The 19,084-nt window shown below is 36.5% G+C and overlaps 1 protein-coding gene across 3 annotated transcripts in view; it reads right to left on the minus strand.

Annotated features, from left to right (window-relative positions):
• Positions 1-9,533: 9,533 nt before the first annotated feature.
• Positions 9,534-19,084, minus strand: part of LOC150090531 (uncharacterized) — a 121,276-nt gene continuing 111,725 nt past the window's right edge. For 2 of the 3 annotated variants that reach the window (XM_090378653.1, XM_090378645.1), the window contains 2 exons: positions 10,053-10,112; positions 9,534-9,771 (listed from right to left, as the gene is read on the minus strand). In XM_090378653.1, coding sequence (XP_090234779.1) covers positions 9,675-9,771; positions 10,053-10,112 — 157 coding nt within the window. In that variant the 3' untranslated portion in view covers positions 9,534-9,674. The remainder of the gene's footprint in view (positions 9,772-10,052; positions 10,113-19,084) is intronic. The other variant, XR_016547228.1, reaches the window with a different exon arrangement.

Raw genomic sequence — 19,084 nt, forward strand, 5'->3', positions numbered from 1 at the left:
AACCCCTGGCCTTTACCACCCGGTCTGAGGAGGATGGTGACGATACCACTGTGCTACTCGCGCAGACTATTAAAAATTGTTATATTACGGTCATCTAGAAAGTCACTCAACTACCCATGTGTATTGTCTAAAATGTTCTCTTGTCGATTTGTCTGCTTTGCTGTTCAAAAAACCACAGTTTTTCTGGGGGGAAAAAACCTTGCTATCTATTCCCCAGAGTGAAAGAAGCCCATAAAAGTTCCTCGCGTAATTGATAGGATTCGAACCTGGGTCTTTTCCACCTAGTGTAGGGAGGACGAAGATAATACTACTGTGCTACCAGCGCAGACAATCAATATAAATAAATAAGATCTTTATTGCGGTACACGCAGGTACCACAACTTTACAAAACCCTTCACGGCACCATACAAGTATTGTTTTCAAGTGTAGTTGTTGCGGACCCCAGGGGTCCCCCATTAGCCACTATTTCTTCTTCCGGTGAGGCTTGCGCTATATCTGATCACGTGCGTGTAGTGTTTTGTGTGTAAATTTTGTTCTAAGTTGTGTGACTGCCGGCTGGCATCTTAGCAGGTAGGAAGCAGCAATACCTGGTCACCGTGTCCAACCCCATATCCCTGCCGCATGGAGACTTGCCAGGATCTATTATCTTGAAGATCTGTTTCAAGACGAGTCTTGAAACAGACCAAATTAAAGAAAAGGAAAGGAAATACAGTGGTAGAAGTTTGGGAACTGATAAAGGAAGAAAGAATAGAAAAGCAGATCAGACTGAGGGATCCCCTTTGGAGAAAGAATAATGAAAAATACGTAAAAGTGTAAAGAGGAGGAAGTGGAAACATGCGTTTCAAATCATAAGACAATTAAGTCTTGCGAAAAATTCCCACTTTGGTATCAGGATCAGCAAACTCCTCAGAAAGCTCCTCAGTGACATTGCTGCATTTTGTGAGGAACGAGTACAAACATCATGGACCAAATTTCCCCATCAAACTCCATTAATAGAGTAAGATTCATTCATTATTAACAAATATATACACTATTATAAATCAACAGGGATTACCTTTATTTTAGATATAGGAAGCTTGTTTTCCAACTATAGGTTGCTTCAAGTCCAGCTATAGGACCAAAAGAAATAAGATGTCCCACCTGGTTTACAAAATAGATATTGCCATCCTCAAGAATTATTAGCGAGTTGGACTAGGAGAGTTAGAAAAGAAGCTTCCTATATCTAAAATAAAGGTAATCCCTGTTGATTTATAATACACGATTTATTTACTTATATTTAGATGCTCTGTACATATCATTAAACACTCATGTGTGTGTAAGTATGTTCTTTAATCAGGGTGGCTCCCAGGCATAAGCCCAACTACACTGAAGACTTGTGAATGTGTAGAATCTTTACAAAGTAGGCCTGGAACACTATGGTGAATTACCTGGGTCTGGTTTTACTGTAGCGCAATTTGCACGATAATTGCACAAAAACTATTATTTTTTGGCCACCCGAATCATTAAAATTCATTTGCGTGCATTGTGTATTATGTTCATAAATTGCGCGTGTTCTATGGTCGATTTTCATGTTTTGCTGGACGAAAAACCTGGTTGCTGGGGGAGAAAAACCATGCTGCCTACGCCTGAGACCGATTAACCCAGCAATGGAGTGGAAAAAGCCCATTAAAGTTCCCCGCGCCATTGACGGGATTCGAACCCGGACCTTTTCCACCGGTGTGGATAGGATGGTGACGATACCAGTGCCACCGCACAGACACCATAATTGCACAAAAAATTCAAATTATTATATTATAGTTACCCGTAAATGATTACATTAACCCGTATTCGTGTCTGTAAATTGCATGTGTTCTCTGGTCGATTTGCCTGTTTTTGCTGGACGAAAAAACCCGTTTCCTGGGTAAAATCTTGCTATCTAGCCTGAGACCAACTAACTCAGCCACGGAGTAAAAAATCTAATAGCTGCATATAGTGTGCATAGTGCTGGGAGAAAAGTTCCTCCGGTGGTTTCCCACGTCTGCGCCATATAAACTCTGTGGAGACAAACAGTATCACTGTGAAAGCCAGGAAAATTTTGTGTTGTAAATGAAGTATTGTGCTAGGTTCTGTTGGGTGTCCTGACTTTTGGCCGCAGGGCCCCTGGTGGGACTACACGTTGCTTGCTCACACCATTAGGAGGTAGCCATGCTGCCCATAATTCTCAGGCTAGATCCTCCAGGTAGCCTGAGCTTCCTGGAAAGAGACCAAGTAAAAAAAAAAAAAAAGATATAGGGTACAGGGAGTACAGGATGTACTGGAAAGTGCAAAGGAAAGGAGATATAGACAGAGCGACGGAGGATATAAGGGAAGGGATACTCCGCAGGTTGGGTGGGAATTCTCAGGTTGGACGGAGTAGAGGGCCCTCGAGAGGGTGAGGTACCAAGAACAGATCCTTGAACCCTATGTGCAACTTTCCAGGGGTGCTATTGACCCAGATATTCTTTTCATGCAGAACATCGCCAATGCACATAGAGCTCAAGTGGTGGAGGAATATCTCAAAACTGCTGTGGCCAGCACGATTACCAGACTTAACTCCTATTGAACACGTGTGGGACACCCTTGGGCATTACATTGCATGCTGACAGCCAACTCCCCGGCCACTTAATGAGTTAAGGTCTGCGCTGGTGAAAGAATGGGATTTGTTGTCCCAGAATTTTATAGATACCCTTATATTCAGCACGGTCCACTGCTGTCAGGCCAGTTTGGATTGGATCATATGTAATACTCATATCATGTGACCATACTTTCGAGCATCATGTGTCAACATGATGCTCGAAAGTATGAAAGTAATTCTTATTAAATGCCCCTTATACTTGTTCGAAGTTTCTCGCTGTTTCCTCGTTATTCTATGGTACAGATTAAATTTTGTCTGCTTCATCACAAGCTGCATGCATTACACCACGTTTTCTATTTTTGTATATTAGTGGTGTATACAGGGTGTCTCAAAAATATTGGTACATACGTTTAGGGGAGGTAGGTAACATCTAAAGGAATGTGAATCGCATAGGAACCCATAACCGGAAACGTCACAGCAGTGGCACAAGAAGCAGTAATGACACAAGGTAGTAATTTGTGTCAAACATTTATTTGACATAATATTAACAATGGAGTACGAGATGGATGCATTTCATGATGTTACAACAGATGCTCGAAGGTTTTACCATGAGACGCGATGCATGCGTGACACCGACGCAGCATGGATTGGCGGGCACGGTCGAACACACCTGGAGTTTCTTTGACAGTAGCAGCAGTGCAGACGAGTCTCGCCATGAGATCCATTTCTGTCTCCACAGGCGATTCATACACGATAGATTTGAGGGCCCCCTACAGAAAGAAATCAAGGCTCAATAAATCAGGTGAGCGTGGGGGCCAGGCAACAGATCCACCACGACCAAAACGCCTGTTCAAATGGTCATGAACACACCTTCTATAATGGGCAGGCACCCCTGTCATGTTGTAACCAAATGTTGCATCTCACATTTGCTGGAACATCAAGTAACTCTGGTAGAACTTGTTCAAGAAAGATCTGTTTGTTTGTTATTTGGTTTTTAGGAGCATTAGCAACTAAAGCCATATTGCTCCGGGATATGCGGTGGTTATTCCTTGACCTTTCCGCATCCTCCGTATTTGGTGGTGACGGGCTCGAACCCCGGTCTAATCAAGAAGCGTGTGCTACGCACTGCTGCTCCTTCCCACCTGGCTACGGAGGCGACAAGAAAGATCTGATATATAGTGGAGTTCATGCGGGATGGTAGCAGGTATGGGCCAAGCAGTCACCGACCATACCTGCCCACACATTTATTGCCAAACGATGTTGTGCCACATGGGGGTGCACACCGTGTGGGTTGTCGTGAGCCCACACATGAGCATTGTGCTGATTGAATAAGCCTTCCCGAGTGACATAAGCCTCATCCGTGAACAAAACATAGGCTGGAAAAAGTCAAGTCTTGAACATTTTCTTGGGGAAACCACTTCGCAAAAGCCACATGTGCAGGATGATCTTGGGGGAGCAGTAACTGAACCCTTTAGAGATGAAAAGGGTGTAAGGAATTGTCATGCCAGAAACGCTGTACACTGCAATGAGACACTCCTAAGGCAGAGGCAACGGCACGTGTGCTGGTAGTAGGATTATTCTGGATGGCATTCAACACACTTTCTTCCATGGTGGGAGCTCGTGCCGAACGTGGTCTGCCCACACTACTCCTGTTACCTCTAAATGACCCATAATCGCACAAAGTTTGATGCACATGCACAAACAAATGGTAGTGCGGTACATGTCTGTCTGGGAAGCATTCTCCATAAATTCGCTGGGCGGCTCGTCCATTGCCCTCTGCTAATCCATACACTAGGTGCATGTCTGCCAGCTCACAGTTCGTATATCGATGCATGCTCTTTGTGCGGCGACTACTGCTTGAATGAGTAAACCAGAAATTTTCCCTCTCACGAACTGATGAATGTGACATTTAAAAATGACAGTTGTTAAATGTCACATTAAAATTCATGTGACATTTAATGTCACATGAATTTTAATGTGACATTTAAAAATTCAATCAAGTTATATTAAATGCACCCTTCTTCATGTGTTTTTAATTAAACAAAATAAAAATACATTATCATCATACTTATCATTAGCCATATAGTGTTATTCTACATGTGTAACACTTTGTGTTACACATGTAGAATATTTCCACATAAGTTAAATACTTATAAAGCAAATTAGAAAGTTAATTTCTAAGACTGATTTCTCTTATGTCTGAACTTGAGTCTGAAGGCTTACCTAAAATCAATAAATACAAAACACTATTTTATATACAAGCAAGATATGTTTAATTTCAGTAATTTTTTTTTATATATCCAAAATTAGCACAAGAGGATTTTGTAAAGGGGGCATTTTTTAAAGTAAAAAGTAGATAAGAAAATACAAATTATATGCTTCCCTATTCACGGTAACTATCTAGTTGACCTTGAATTTCTTCACACTATCAAGCCTCAGCTAACCGCAGAGAGAACTTCTTCCAGTAATCAAAACTTGCTGGCTAAAAGAAAACCTCCTACAATCTGGTCTAAACTTCTCCCTGTAATTTGAATTTATGGCTCTTAGTTCTGGAATTCTTTATGAGTTGTTATTTGGTTTTTAGGAGCATTAGCAACTAAGGCCATATTGTGCCGGGGATATGTGGTGGTCATTCCCTGACCTGCCCGCATCCTCCATATTTGGTGGTCACGGGCTCGAACCCCGGTCTAATCAAGAAGTGTGTGCTATGCACTGTTGCTCCTGCCCACCTGGCTACAGAGGTGCCTCTCTTTATGAGTGAAAATACCATCTTATTTTACTAACACCTTGCAGAGCCTTATAAACCTGTCAGGTCCCCTGTAAGGTGCCTGGCTGCCAAGCTCTGTAGCTCACATAATTAAAACCTTTACTGTTGTCCTTTTCCTAATCAATATCTTTTTTTCAGATTTGAACTCCATACTTGGACACAGTATTCCAAATGCAGTATTACAATTGCCTTATACAATGGGATTATGACATCTCTATCTCTACAGGTTATTAGCATTAGCAGAGGCATACGATGCAAGAAAACAAGTTTATGCAGCATCAGCCAAAAAAAAAAAAAAAAAAACCTCCCATTTCACCCTTCCATTCATTCCAAATGCCTGTCCAGCTCAGCCTTAAATTTATTTAGGCTATCAACTTCCACAAGAGATGGAAGTCTGTTCCACCAATCAACTAACTGCTGGCTAAAGACACATCTATTCTACAACTGTCTTTCCTCAATTTGAATCTATGCCCTCCTCAGGTTCTTAATCTGAACAAGAGGAAGAATCCCATCAGCATTCAGCTTGCTCAACCCATTCAAAGGCCTTATACACACCTCAATCAGATCACCTCACATGGGCCTACTCTCCAAGCGATGCAATTTGCAGAACTTAAAAGCTTTCTTGGTAAGAGCACCCCTTTGTTTCCCTCACCAATCTTGTTGCCCTTCTTCGTAATTGTTCTAGGAACTCCACATCCTTTCTAAAATGAGGCCTCCAGACATGTACACAGTACTCAAAGTGTGGCCTGACCATTGCCTTGTACAACAGGATAATCATGTCCCTGTCTGCTAGCAAAATTCCTATTTATCATTGACAAGACTCCATGACCTGCCCTGGCAGCCTGTCTGCACTGCTCAGCAAACTTCATATCTGACTGCACAATTATTCCTAGGTCTTTTTCACTTCCACTTCCCTGAGTGTAGTACCACACAGTTGGTACATTTCTCTTGGATTATTGCTACTTATATGCAGTACTTTGTATTTGTAAATGTTAAGAATTATTGTTCAAAAAATTGCAATATTGTTCAATAAATCATTGATAGGACAATTGTGCATTCCTGGCCACCTGTTTACACTACTCAGAGAACTTCATATCTGCCTGTAATTGCAAATCCCAGATCCCTTTCTTCATCCACCGTTTCTAATTCAACACTACAAAGTGTATACATTATTTTGCAGTTGCTATTCTCCAAGTGCAAGAACTTGCATTTTGCTGCATTAAAACATAGTTGCCATTTTTCTGACCATTTTTGAAGGTTGTTCAATCATCCTGAAGTAGCATTACTTGATATTCATCCCTAATGATTCTCCCAATCTTTACATCACGTGCAAATTTTTACATCACACCCTATATCCCTATTCAATGTTGTTTACGAAAATCAGAAGCAGCAGTGGTCCAAGTACCATTCCTTGGGCGACCTCACTTCTGATGTTACATCAACTTAAATAATATTCATTAATTACAACTCTGAGTAACTGTGTCAACATAGCTTACCAGATTAGTAAAACCTTAACAAAAACCATGTTGTGTGACCTTCAGAATGCCATTTCTATCTAAATGTTCCTGGATTACACTCTTAATCATTGCCTTCAAGAATTTCTCGAAGTCACACTAACTAGCCTGTAGTTATGGACTTCACTCTTAGAACTGCCTTTATGTAACAGTAATACGTTGGCACTTCTCCAATACAAAGGAATCTTTCCCCGAGTCCAATGATGTTCTCATAATTGATTGGTGGTTGGTTGGGGTATTTGGTTGGTGGAACAGACTTCCATCCCTTGTTGTGGAAGTAGATAGCTTAAATAAATTTAAGGCTCAGCTGTACAGGTATTTCAAACGAACGGAGGGGTGAAGTGGAAGTTTTTTTTTTTTTTTTTTTTTTTGGCTGATGCTACATAAGCTTGCTTTCTTGCATCATATGCCTCTACTAATGCTAATGCTAATTAACCTCAATCGTTTCATACACTCATAGGCTGCCTCCCTCAACACTGATGGGTATATGCTCTGAACTCTAGGATACTTACTTGCCCTTAGGCTCAAGTTTTTCTAATAAACAGTCACCTGTAATTTCAAAATCTCTAATTAATTTCATATTCTCAGTCTCACTTGCATAGCCTCTCCTGAGCTTGAAGGGTCTTTTGTTAGTAGACTGAAATGAAGTACCTATTCAATTCTTCAGCAGCATCAACTGGGTTTGTATAACTTTCCCACAACCAGCAAATAAGGGTCCAATCTGATTCATTTTCTTCTTCTTTGTATTTGCATATGTGGAAAATTCCTTGCTGCCATTCTTTGCTCTCTTAGCCAACAGTATCTCATACTCAGCCTTGGCCTCCATAATCTTTTATGTGTGCTATTTCTGACCAAGTTGTAGCTATTTTAGGCTTCTGTACTTGTCATCACTCTGTAACTTTCCCATGGTATCTTTTTCTTTTTATTAGCCTGGCCAACTCTTTATTCATCCATCTTGGCATCCTCCTCATGGTATATATATGTTCATGGCTTCTGTGATTATTGCTTTAAAGTTATTTTATAATTCTAATGTATTCACCTCCCTTTGCAATCCACCCAACAAATAGATGCCATGTAGCATCTTAAACTGTCAGTCTCCTTTTCTGAAATTAAAACTAATGTCTTTAACTACTGCAACGCCTTTCTTCATCTTCCAACTAACAACTGTGTGATCACTACCTACCAGTGGTCCCTGTATTGTAAGCCCTATAATGTCATCTAATTTGTGAATAATGATGAGGTCTAGAATATTCTTACCCCTAGTATTTTCCCTAACATGCTGGTACAAATAATAATCTGGTTTATTTAAAAATTTGGTTCCCCACGTTGAGTTTCCCCTCCCACTAATTCCATTTAATTAGGGGCAGATTAATGTTATTCAATTCCATATTGCCAAGAATGTTGTGGGGAGTTTGGTATTAAGGACTAAAAACTGAGTGTTTTAACCATTCTATTGCAAGAGCTTCAAAAGTGATTAATTTATTGCTAGAAGATAATTTGATTAATATTATTGCTGTATCAATTTTCAGTTGATGACAGGTGGATTGGATGTGTTAAAACAAAACACACAGTTTTTGACACTTTGATGATATATGACAGGATAGTGGCACTTACCACAAATTTGAAAAGTTCAGGTTCATATTCTTGATGGAATTTGAACCTGAACTTTTCAAATGTGTGGTAGATGCCACTGTCCTGTTACACATTGTCAAAGTATCTAGTTCCAAATGTTCACTATTTAATATATTTGCAAGCAAGGAACTGTGCTTTTCTTCCAACCCCCCCCCCCTTTTTCTTTCTTTAATTCCAGACTTTTACAGTCAGAAATTAAGATAAATGAATAACATGCATGTAGCACAGCACAAATAATCTTTTTGTAAAAAGCCATAAATTGCAGGAAAGTTCACATAAAAAAGCATCATTACAATCTCATGAACATTGAAAAAGCAGTACTTCCCCAGAAGGAAAGTATACTTGCTTTCATTTATGGCTAGGTACTGATACATAAATTAGTTATAAAAATTTTCACAACCTGAAGCTTTATGCTCTGAAGCCAATTTGGATAGATAAATAAATAAATAAATAAATATATTTTTCCATGTTGTCCATAGAGTTGGGAATAAAAAAAAAAGTATTTTTATTGAGCTTCTAACTGAAGCTAAATAACAGTAAAATAAATCCCATTTTTAATATTTGACTTTATGAAAATACTGTAATCCAACTTAAAATTTAATAATTTCCGAAAAATACGTAAGTGTTACACATGTAGAATATTTCCACGTAAGTTAAATACTTATAAAGCAAATTAGAAAGTTAATTTCTAAGACTGATTTCTCTTATGTCTGAACTTGAGTCTGAAGGCTTACCTAAAATCGATAAATACAAAACACTGTTTTATATACAAACAAGATATGTTTAATTTCAGTAAATTTTTTTATATATCCAAAATTAGCACAATGTATATAATGCATAAAAAATATTAAAATATACAAGTATAATTTGCAAAAAAATTGCAATATACAGTCCATATTACAAAGTCTATTCCATTCCAAATTCTTATCTTATATAAAAATATTTCAGATAACAAAATAATCTGAAATAACAAAAAAATCTGAGAAATACTCTATTTTGGAAGTTGATTCTGTAGTCAGTTCCCAGATAAAAGTACAAATATTTTCACCTGGTATATTTACATAAAATTGGCCATTATGTACTCTCTCCTATTTGGAGTGCTAACAGGCAGCAAAACTAGTTAGAGATCGAAGTTTAAGAATTTTTACATTACATAATTTGGTCCATCTCATGTAAGTACCAAGCTTAACGTTGAATTTGTTGCTGTTGTCGTGGAAACTGGCTTGATTAGTCTTCTTACAGCATCTCCAGTACCAAGAAAAAGCCTGAAATATTTTACAAATTTAATAATCATAAATCAGGTTTCTTAAAACTTCTTTTTAAATTTATTTTATTATTTTATTTCTTTGATATTAATTTAAATTAATTTAATTTTTATATAAAAACTCTTACAAATGTTAAGAATAATAAAATCATTAGAATTCTGTACAGAAAAATGAATCTGTATTATTTATATATAATAACAGCATTAAATATAATTCAATCTTTAAAAAATATTTATGGTCTAAACCACTTTTTTTTTGCCAGAATATATATATATACATACCCAAATAAACCTAGAAAGATGAGCCATCCATTAAAAATCAACTGAGGGTATTTAATATGGCTGCAAATATAAAAATGAATGATCAAGTTTACATTCACAAATGGAAAAAGAAATTCATAAGGTCAAAAACAATTAAGAAAAACATTTCACAAACTGGAGTTCACAAGCTAACATATTATCACAGTCTCAGATGTTGATACGCAAATTAATAGTTACATACATATATTTTTTGGGGCCTATTATTAACTTGAGCATGAAAAATGTACTGCATATATGGTCCACTAATTTTGTCTTTCAATGTGAAAATCTACATCTTTTATCTAAATGATATACAGGCACTCCATGACTTACGTAATACTCAACTTGCATAAATTTTTGCTGGCCGGTACAAACTGAATAAAATATGGAAACTTATTTTGCACCACGTAGGAATAAATGGAGGTATTGTGAAAATATTGTAACATTAACCCAATAACACTTTTTTTTTTTTTTTTTTTTTTCGGTAATTCATTCCAAGACGTTGAAATTTTCACTATATAACTAAGATAGTTATCTCTCTCTAAAAGGTCACTTTTATACATGGAAATTGTATTAGTTTTATATAAATTTATGTCAAATAAGCACAACAAAAAAATCACTTTTAACTAGTGGATGCAAAAACAAAACACACAGCCAATATGTTTTCAAATGCTACTATTGAGGAAGGGCTAAGCAGTTCGGCCTGAGAATGCACTACACTTTCATCATTATCATATGTTCAGTTATAAGAATCAATTTTGAATGCCTTCGTGATATTTTTCGAAAGCACATTTCTAGAGGTCATGACCATAAAACTATAAAAACAATTTGCACTTTCTGGTTTATTGGGCTTTTCTGTTAGTGCAATCTATTATAAACAGGTAGTAAACTCTATCTTATTGCATTTGCGATAATACCGATAGCTGAAATTCTGTGGGTTTTTATGGTGAAATGTGTTTCACCATAATAATGTAAAAACTTTCCCTTTCGCTGAAATTTTCAATCATATGAAAAACATAAATAAATTTTCAGAATCTTCTCTTCATTCCTATTTACTTATTACAATGATGAAAGGAAAGTGACCAACAGAAAGTGCAAGTAGTGGCAGTGGTATGAAATAAAACAAAATTGATTTAAAGAAGATGAAAATGATTAAGTGCAAAGCAGGACAAAGTTGTCATCTAGTGCATGGGAATTAGATCTCGCTGCTTAAACAGTGAGTATTATTTTAAAGGACAGTATGCACATAAAAGAACATGTTAAAGGATCAATGCATTTAAGATCAACAGTGATCACAAAACGGCGTTCAGGTGCTATATCAAAGATGGAAAAGTTATTAATAATATGGATGGAAAATCAGATTCAGAAGCAAGTGCCCCTGAGTCTAATGGCCATTCGAGGAAAAAAAAAAAAAAAATGTTTTTACGAAGATATTAAGTATAAGTACGGCAAACCCCAAGCCAAGTTTGTGGCAAGCAACAAGTGGTTTAATAGGTTCAACCATTGCGCTGGTTTCCATAAAGTTAAAGTAAAATTTTTGTAATTTTTTCTGCCCATGAGATAAAAAAAATTGAATAAATAATTTATAATAATTCTATTTACATGTTCGTCAAATATATTTCTTTTTTGCTTCAATAAAATTCAGCACGCATAGTTGTGAGTGCTGCATAAGCATTTAGGGAAATTCCAACTTATATAAAATTCAACTTACGTAGAGTTTTGCCAAACGCAACCCTTATATAAGTCAGGGAGTGGCTGTATATTACACTACAGGAAACAATACGTTTGCATGTAGAAGTATGCTATTCGTCTTCAGGAATATATCAGTAGTTAGCCTATGAAGTGGACAGGAAACATGGTAACAAGAAAATGTCTTAAATACAGTAATATTGGATATATCTATTATTTTTCTAACTTTACATCCCACTTTCCTGTCCATCTATACAGAGCATTTCATAAACTTGTCAGGATCAGTTCAGGATTGAAAACAGTAAAAAAAGTTCATATAAATATATCCTATTCAAATAAGCTGTTTGAATTTTAAAAAATGAAAACATTGATAAAATAATAAAAATAAAAAATAAGTAAGAATAAGCAAACATGATGTACTTGGTACTATAAGCATTTTACTAAGTATGTGTCTGCTTATTTTTATATATTTTACTATTTAAAGCTCCATATAGACAGCCCCATCACTGTTCAGAATTGGGCACAAATTTATATAAAAAATTTTTCATATAAACTTTTTTCACTGTTTCCAGTTCTGCATTCAATCCTGAAAATATGGCCTACATGTTATGCAACACCCAGTATATATATATATATATAGAGAGAGAGAGAGAGAGACAAAAAGAAAAAGGAAGAAAATATTATCCCCATCTCTAAATTGTACACTGAGGTCTCACAATACCAACAATTTTTATACTCTTTGAGAGTTCTTCAATAGAAGAAAAACCACTCTTTATGCATTATATTTAACATCATAATAACCTACAGAACTTAGATTACGATGACAAAAAAATCAAATTGGTTGACAGAGTCAGCGGTACTTTGGTCTGATGATACAGCTGACTGTTAGTCAACAATAACAGACACAAAATTCTAATTTTATTGTTTTTGTTAAAAATTTGATAAAAAAAAGTATCAATATTGTCTCCCTTCTGGTGACATCAACCTGCTTTGACATCACCAGAGGCAGGTGAAGCTTGGATGGCCAACCCAAGTAGCAGGAAGAGAAAATGAACAAGAGCTAATGGTAGATAACTACAAGTCAGGAGTGCTCCTACTAGAGAAGTGATATTGTAGATCCTTTTGTTCTTTAATTCACTGAAAGGTTAAATCTGTGGCAAAGCATCAAGTTTATCACATTTTTCTTAACACTGTAATGTTAGCGTCTTTTATTATTATGATATTAAATACCAGTTTCGTAATTAGAACAGAGTGAGTGTGGTTTCATTAGTTCAAGTTCTAATTTCATGTTTAAAGCAGTTTCAAGAATGTTGCAAAAAGAATTCATAACTTTCAACATAATAATCCAAAGTAAAATTGAAGTCTCATTAGTCAAAATTTCCAAGTTTGGTTACATTACTAACTAATACAAGATACAATAGACTGTCGAAATAATGGCACCCCAATTAATGGAACATTTGAGCTAATGGCACACCGAGATCGGATGTTTGCATGCAGTGCAGATGTCTTGCAGTGCCGAAAAAAAAAAAAGAAAATGGCAAGCTTGTTTGTTTGTTTGTTATTTGGTTTTTAGGAGCATTAGCAACTAAGGCCTTATTGCTCCAGGAAATGCGATGGTCATTCCCTGACCTTTCCGCATCCTCCGTATTTGGTGGTGACAGGCTCGAACCCTGGTCTAATCAAGAAGCGTGTGCTACGCACTGCTGCTCCTTCCCACCTGGCTACACAGGCGCCTAAAATGGCAAGCAACGTGATTACTGTAGTTGTTTATGTTCACCATTTTGAAAGTGAATTCTGTATTGATATCATGGATTATACTGCTGTTTTATTTATTTTAAATTAAAAACCCCTCACTATGGCTCTTAAAGTTAATAATCCTCATACAGAGAAGAAAAGAAGAACAACATTAAAGCTTAGTGAAAAACTTGATATAATCCAAACTATTACATTAGGATCACCCAGAAAGTTAATTCATATACCCATGTGTATTGTGTCTGTAAATTGCACGTGTCCTCTGGTCAATTTGCCTGTTTTTCTCGACTAAAAATCCCAGTTTCTGGGTAAAAAACCTTGCCATCTACACCTGATGTTTTGTTTGGTTTTTTTTTTTAGGAGCATTAGCAACTAAGGCCATATTGCTCCGGGATATGCGGTGGTCATTCCCTAACCTTTCCGCATCCTCCGTATTTGGTGGTGATGGGCGTGAACCCCGGTCTAATCAAGAAGCGTGTGCTACGCACTGCTGCTCCTTCCCACCTGGCTACGGAGGCGCCACCATTATTGGCCTCGTGGTCCTCTGTCGATAAGGGGCATGATGGTCAGTCTATTTTATTTTAATTTATTTTGATTTTGTTATCGTTTGGTAGTTCCTTTAACCCTCTTTTGGTGATATTTCACGTCTTTCGTAACTGGTACCTCTCGGGGGGGGGGGGTACCGCTAAATTAATAAGTAATTGGCATTATCCTAAATTTTGTATAGTTTTTGTTAATTGGATTTAAAGTTTGAAATTATACAAGGGTTTCTGGGCTACTATTTATGTCTATTCTTGTTTTTCGTTCGTTTGTTTATTTGGGTTATTTTTATGTTAATTTTCGCTCTACAGTTTTTGCCATACTACTGGCTTATGTTTTATTTTATTTAATTTAAAATATTGGATATATATATATATATATATATATATATATATAGAGAGAGAGAGAGAGAGAGAGAGAGAGAGTGTGTGTGTGTGTGTCGGGGGGGGGGGAGATTTCAGTTTTATAATAGATTGCAGTCTCAAACTAGAAGTCTATACAGAGATTTAAATAATGGAGATATCTTCTCCTCCCTCCCCCATAGGTAGCACAAAATAGAGGAAATGCACTTAAATTAAAGGACTAGCTGTACTCATTGCAAAAATTTTGCAATTGGTAGCAGAGTTTTTCTCTAGTTGCGCTAAAAAAATGTAGTCCATGTTTTGTCGTGATCCCCGATCCTTGATGCATTTGCAGGAGCATGAAAACACGTGTTTCTTCTTTGCTGCAAGGTACATTCAACACAACCAGTCAGAGTAGCATGGCAGCCATGTGGCCGTCCTCTTCTGCATTCTGATTGCGATATACTTCTAAATTCTTAAACAACCACTAAAAACAAATAAACTCAAAGTTGATAATGATAACGATAAAATGATGAGTTCTAAACATATTAAACATAATGAATGGCAATTGAGTGTATGAGTTTGCGTGCACAACGTGGGGACATATAGCGAGCAGTGTAATGGAATCCAAACGATTAGTTCTTTCTTTTAAGGTAAGTGGTGCTAGTAGAGAAAATTGGACTGTTCTGTAAAATAAAATTACTTGGATTTTTTACGTTTTCCCATGTTTCTGCACACCAGAAATATTTTCAATTTGAGACCAGATCAGTTAGGCCTATCATACACAATGGCTAAAGCTAGCTGTACTAGTTGTGAAAATTTTGCAATTGCTAGCAGAGATTTTCTGTAGCTGTCCTATTATTATTTTTTTCAGAACAAAGGACACGATTGTGCAAACATGCAAATTGTTAATCAGAAAAAAATGCCTTATCAACTTAGACAACTGTTTAACAGTTAACACCTTTCATGTGGCTCCATCTAGGAAGTGGATGTCAAACTATTCTTGTTTTTAGTACAAAACCAGCCCTCTCTGTAAAATAAAACTATTTGGAATTTTTAAATTTTACCATCTTTCTGCACACCTAGGAAGAAATATCTTCAATTAGAGCCCACTTTCAACCCGATATCGGTTAGGCCTATTGTTCACACTGGCCATCTCAAGAAAACAGCTTCCGTATTAATATATAGATAATCCTGGACCGGAAATCAAAAAATTCTCTTTTAGCCAAAAGATTATTAATCATTGGAATAAATTACCACCTAATTTTGTAGTCTATATAAATTTAAGAAAGGGGTGGACAGATACAGAGAGATGTTTTTTTCAAGGTTGATAGCAAATAAGCTTCCTTGTATTGATTTGCCTTTATTGATATATTTAATATGATATAATACAAAATATGTGCTTTTACTTGTATTTTTTTTTGATCGACTATGTAAACTTACATTATCAACAAGTGAACAAAAAATAAACTGTTTACAGGCAATCAAATGATACCACTATTTGGCAGCTTCCTTCACTTCTTCATTCATGTGAAATTGACATCTGCAGGATCATATTTTGGTCTTTCAGAAACATAAAAATTACAAGGCAACAACTCTGGATGGTTGTAAATGTGTTGGACGATGTGTGTGCAGTCATGCACTGTTGTATAACAAAATGGCACTGTCCTTTTGCTACAACGTGTGACCATGTTTCCCCCTGATTTCCAAGTGTTTTGGGTGTAACAAAATGTCATTTTGTTACATCCAAAACACTTTGGAATTCTCTCCATCTGAGACTGGCTAAATACTGACTGAAGAGGTCTTCAAGAATTTCCCCGGTCTCCATAAGGATATAAATCCAACCCTCTACAAACAAGTGACAAGTGGTTGGTTAGTTGGTTGTTTAAGCGTTTTATGATACATCAACATCTGAGGCTATAACGCACCAAGTCAAAGTAACAAATCAATATTATCATGGAGAATCATCCACTTATGTTAAAAACAGATGAAGAGTCTCATTTTTATGTTTCTCTTGTTACAGAAGAATATAAGAAATAATAAACAGAAGTAATGGGTATGGGTGAAATCCACAAATCCTTTGAGGTCAAAAAAAAAGATTCCAAATTGTTGATAAAAAAAAAAAAAAAATTCTAAATGTAGTTACACTGCATTTAGGGCCTCTCTCTCTCTCTCTCTCTCTCTCTCTCTCTCTCTCTCACACACACACACTTTTTCCACAAATGCAGCGTGTAAGTAAATGCCTTCTAGAATATCCACAAATGTCAAAGGCAGTTTTCAGAGTTCTGATCTGGGAACTTTGATATGTTCAATTAACCTAATTCTTGCTGACCAACTAAGATCACTGAAGTGCTGTAAGATTTGTTAAATGCACATCAAAAAATTACAACCTGAAAGAAGTTTCCTGAAGACACATACTCAATCATGAAAAGTTTCACATGTGTGTGTGTGTGTGTGTGTGTTTGTACTGGAAAAGCTTCAAAGTAGTGTTTTAATTCCACATGACCTTAGAGATGAGAACCACACAGATAACAAATTTCTGTTTGTTCTTCTCTAAGGGAAAATCAAGTAAATGAACCATTTCTGGAATTGTGACAGGAGATGAGAAAGGGACGCTGTATGTGAAAGTTCATTGCAAAATGGTAGTGGTTAAATTGCAAGCAAAATGCCAAGATAATAATGCATATTGCAACTGGCTTATATCCAAATCTCCACCATCATTTTCTGCCTACACCAAAGCTTGCAACAGTTATAAAGCAGTTATTAATCAGTCCAAACTAGATTTCAAACAGGGTAAGAGTAGAAAACTTGCTTCTTGTCCAAATGATAATCAAGCATTCTGGTCTCTTGCCAAAGCTATTGGCCGAAACTTTTGCTCATCTCTTTTCCCACCTTTGTCAAAACCAGATGGTTCCATTGCCATTTGAGCCAAAGATAAAGCTGACCTGCTAGCATCCTACTTTTCTTCAAACTCGTGTATTGATGATCTTGTAAACCACTTCCTACAATTCCCAGTACACTCCATTCAACCTTGTGTGGGCTTTCATCAAAAGGATGTCAGAAGAATTTTGAACAACCTTGATGCTAAGAAAGCTCCAGGCCCTGATAATATATTTCTCCACTTGTTCTCAAAACCTGTGCTCCTGAGTTACTCCTGTTCTGTGTCGACTTTTTTCACTTTCTTATTCCACTGGTGTTTTCCCTTCTGCTTGGAAATATACTCATATCCAGCCAGTTCCTAAAAAGGGTGACTAATCCCTTCCATCCAATTATCATCCCATTGCACTTTACTCTTTCTAAAGTAATTGAGAAATCCATCACCCCTCCCTGTAGCTAATCCTGAATCCTCCTAGAGAGCTCAATAAGTAAATTGGTGATATTGTACCAGTTGATGAGAGTCATCTATCACCTAGTACTTCCTGGTAACACAGAGGGGTGGCATTCTTCTGTGTGTGACCCCTGATTACTTTGTTTCACACCTGGGTGGTCACTCCAGTATACTAGGTGCCATATTTCAGGATTTGCACATAGGGGTTATACCCAGGGTTATTAACAGTCCAACCATCATGAAGGTGATTACTGCTACCTTCATGAAATACTTTGCATTTTTCAACATTAAACTTCAGTTGCCGCATATCAATTCATCAGCTCCTAATATTTCTAGATCCTGTTGCAGTGGCATACCCTGATTACTTCTGTTTATATACTTCTCAATGTATACAACAACAGCCATTCTGATTGCTTTATGACACATGATTTGTGCAGTTTTTATCACAGCTAAGTAAGTGAGTAATGTTATTCATGATATATTTTTATATTTAACTGGTTGTTTCAATTTTACATAAGACTTCTAACCTCCTATTTAAATTATCTATTAATTACTACAATACACTGTAGTTTTAAGATACAGTAGACTCTCGATTTTCCGGGATAGATGGCAAAATAAAAATCCCGGATAATTGATTTCCCGGTTAATCCAAAAATATAATAAGTCCCCCACACACATTCCAGGACTTCTTAAGTAAGTCGAATTTTACGTAACTCGGGAATGACTAATAAAATATTGCTCCTATATCCGTGATATGCCAAAATTACAAAAAACACATAATATCCTCAGAAGAATGAAGAAAAATAGTTATATATTTTTGAATTAGTTAATTATATATTTTTTATATATTAGTTATATATATATATATATATATATATATATATATATATATATATAGAAAAATAGTTATATATATTTTAATTAGTTCAATTAAAAATTTATCTGGGGACAGCAGTGAAGTCGCTGGAGTGGCACATAAGAAAAGAAAACACTAAAGGATGAAATTGACAGTAAAAACTGATATATATTTTGTAGCCTTGGTTATCATAGTTGACTTCATTGGTGCCGATCCCTTTATGACTTCTCGTATTCTGTCTTTATCCTTTATTATTGTGTTCACCGTTGCCACTGGCAAATCTGAATTCTGTGCAATACTTGATGTTTGGCTATTTTCATACATCCTTATTATTTTAAATTTCTGATCCAACTCGACCGCTTTCCTTTTCTTGATAAATTTACTAATACCGCTGTCATGGGGCGCCTCCGTAGCCAGGTGGGAAGGAGCAGCAGTGCGTAGCACATGCTTCTTGATTAGACCGGGGTTCGAGCCCGTCACCACCAAATATGGAGGATGCGGAAAGGTC

This window comes from Mastigoproctus giganteus, chromosome 1, assembly GCF_048544385.1.
Source record: "Mastigoproctus giganteus isolate SK-2022 chromosome 1, ASM4854438v1, whole genome shotgun sequence".
Taxonomy (NCBI): Eukaryota; Metazoa; Arthropoda; class Arachnida; order Uropygi; family Thelyphonidae; genus Mastigoproctus; species Mastigoproctus giganteus.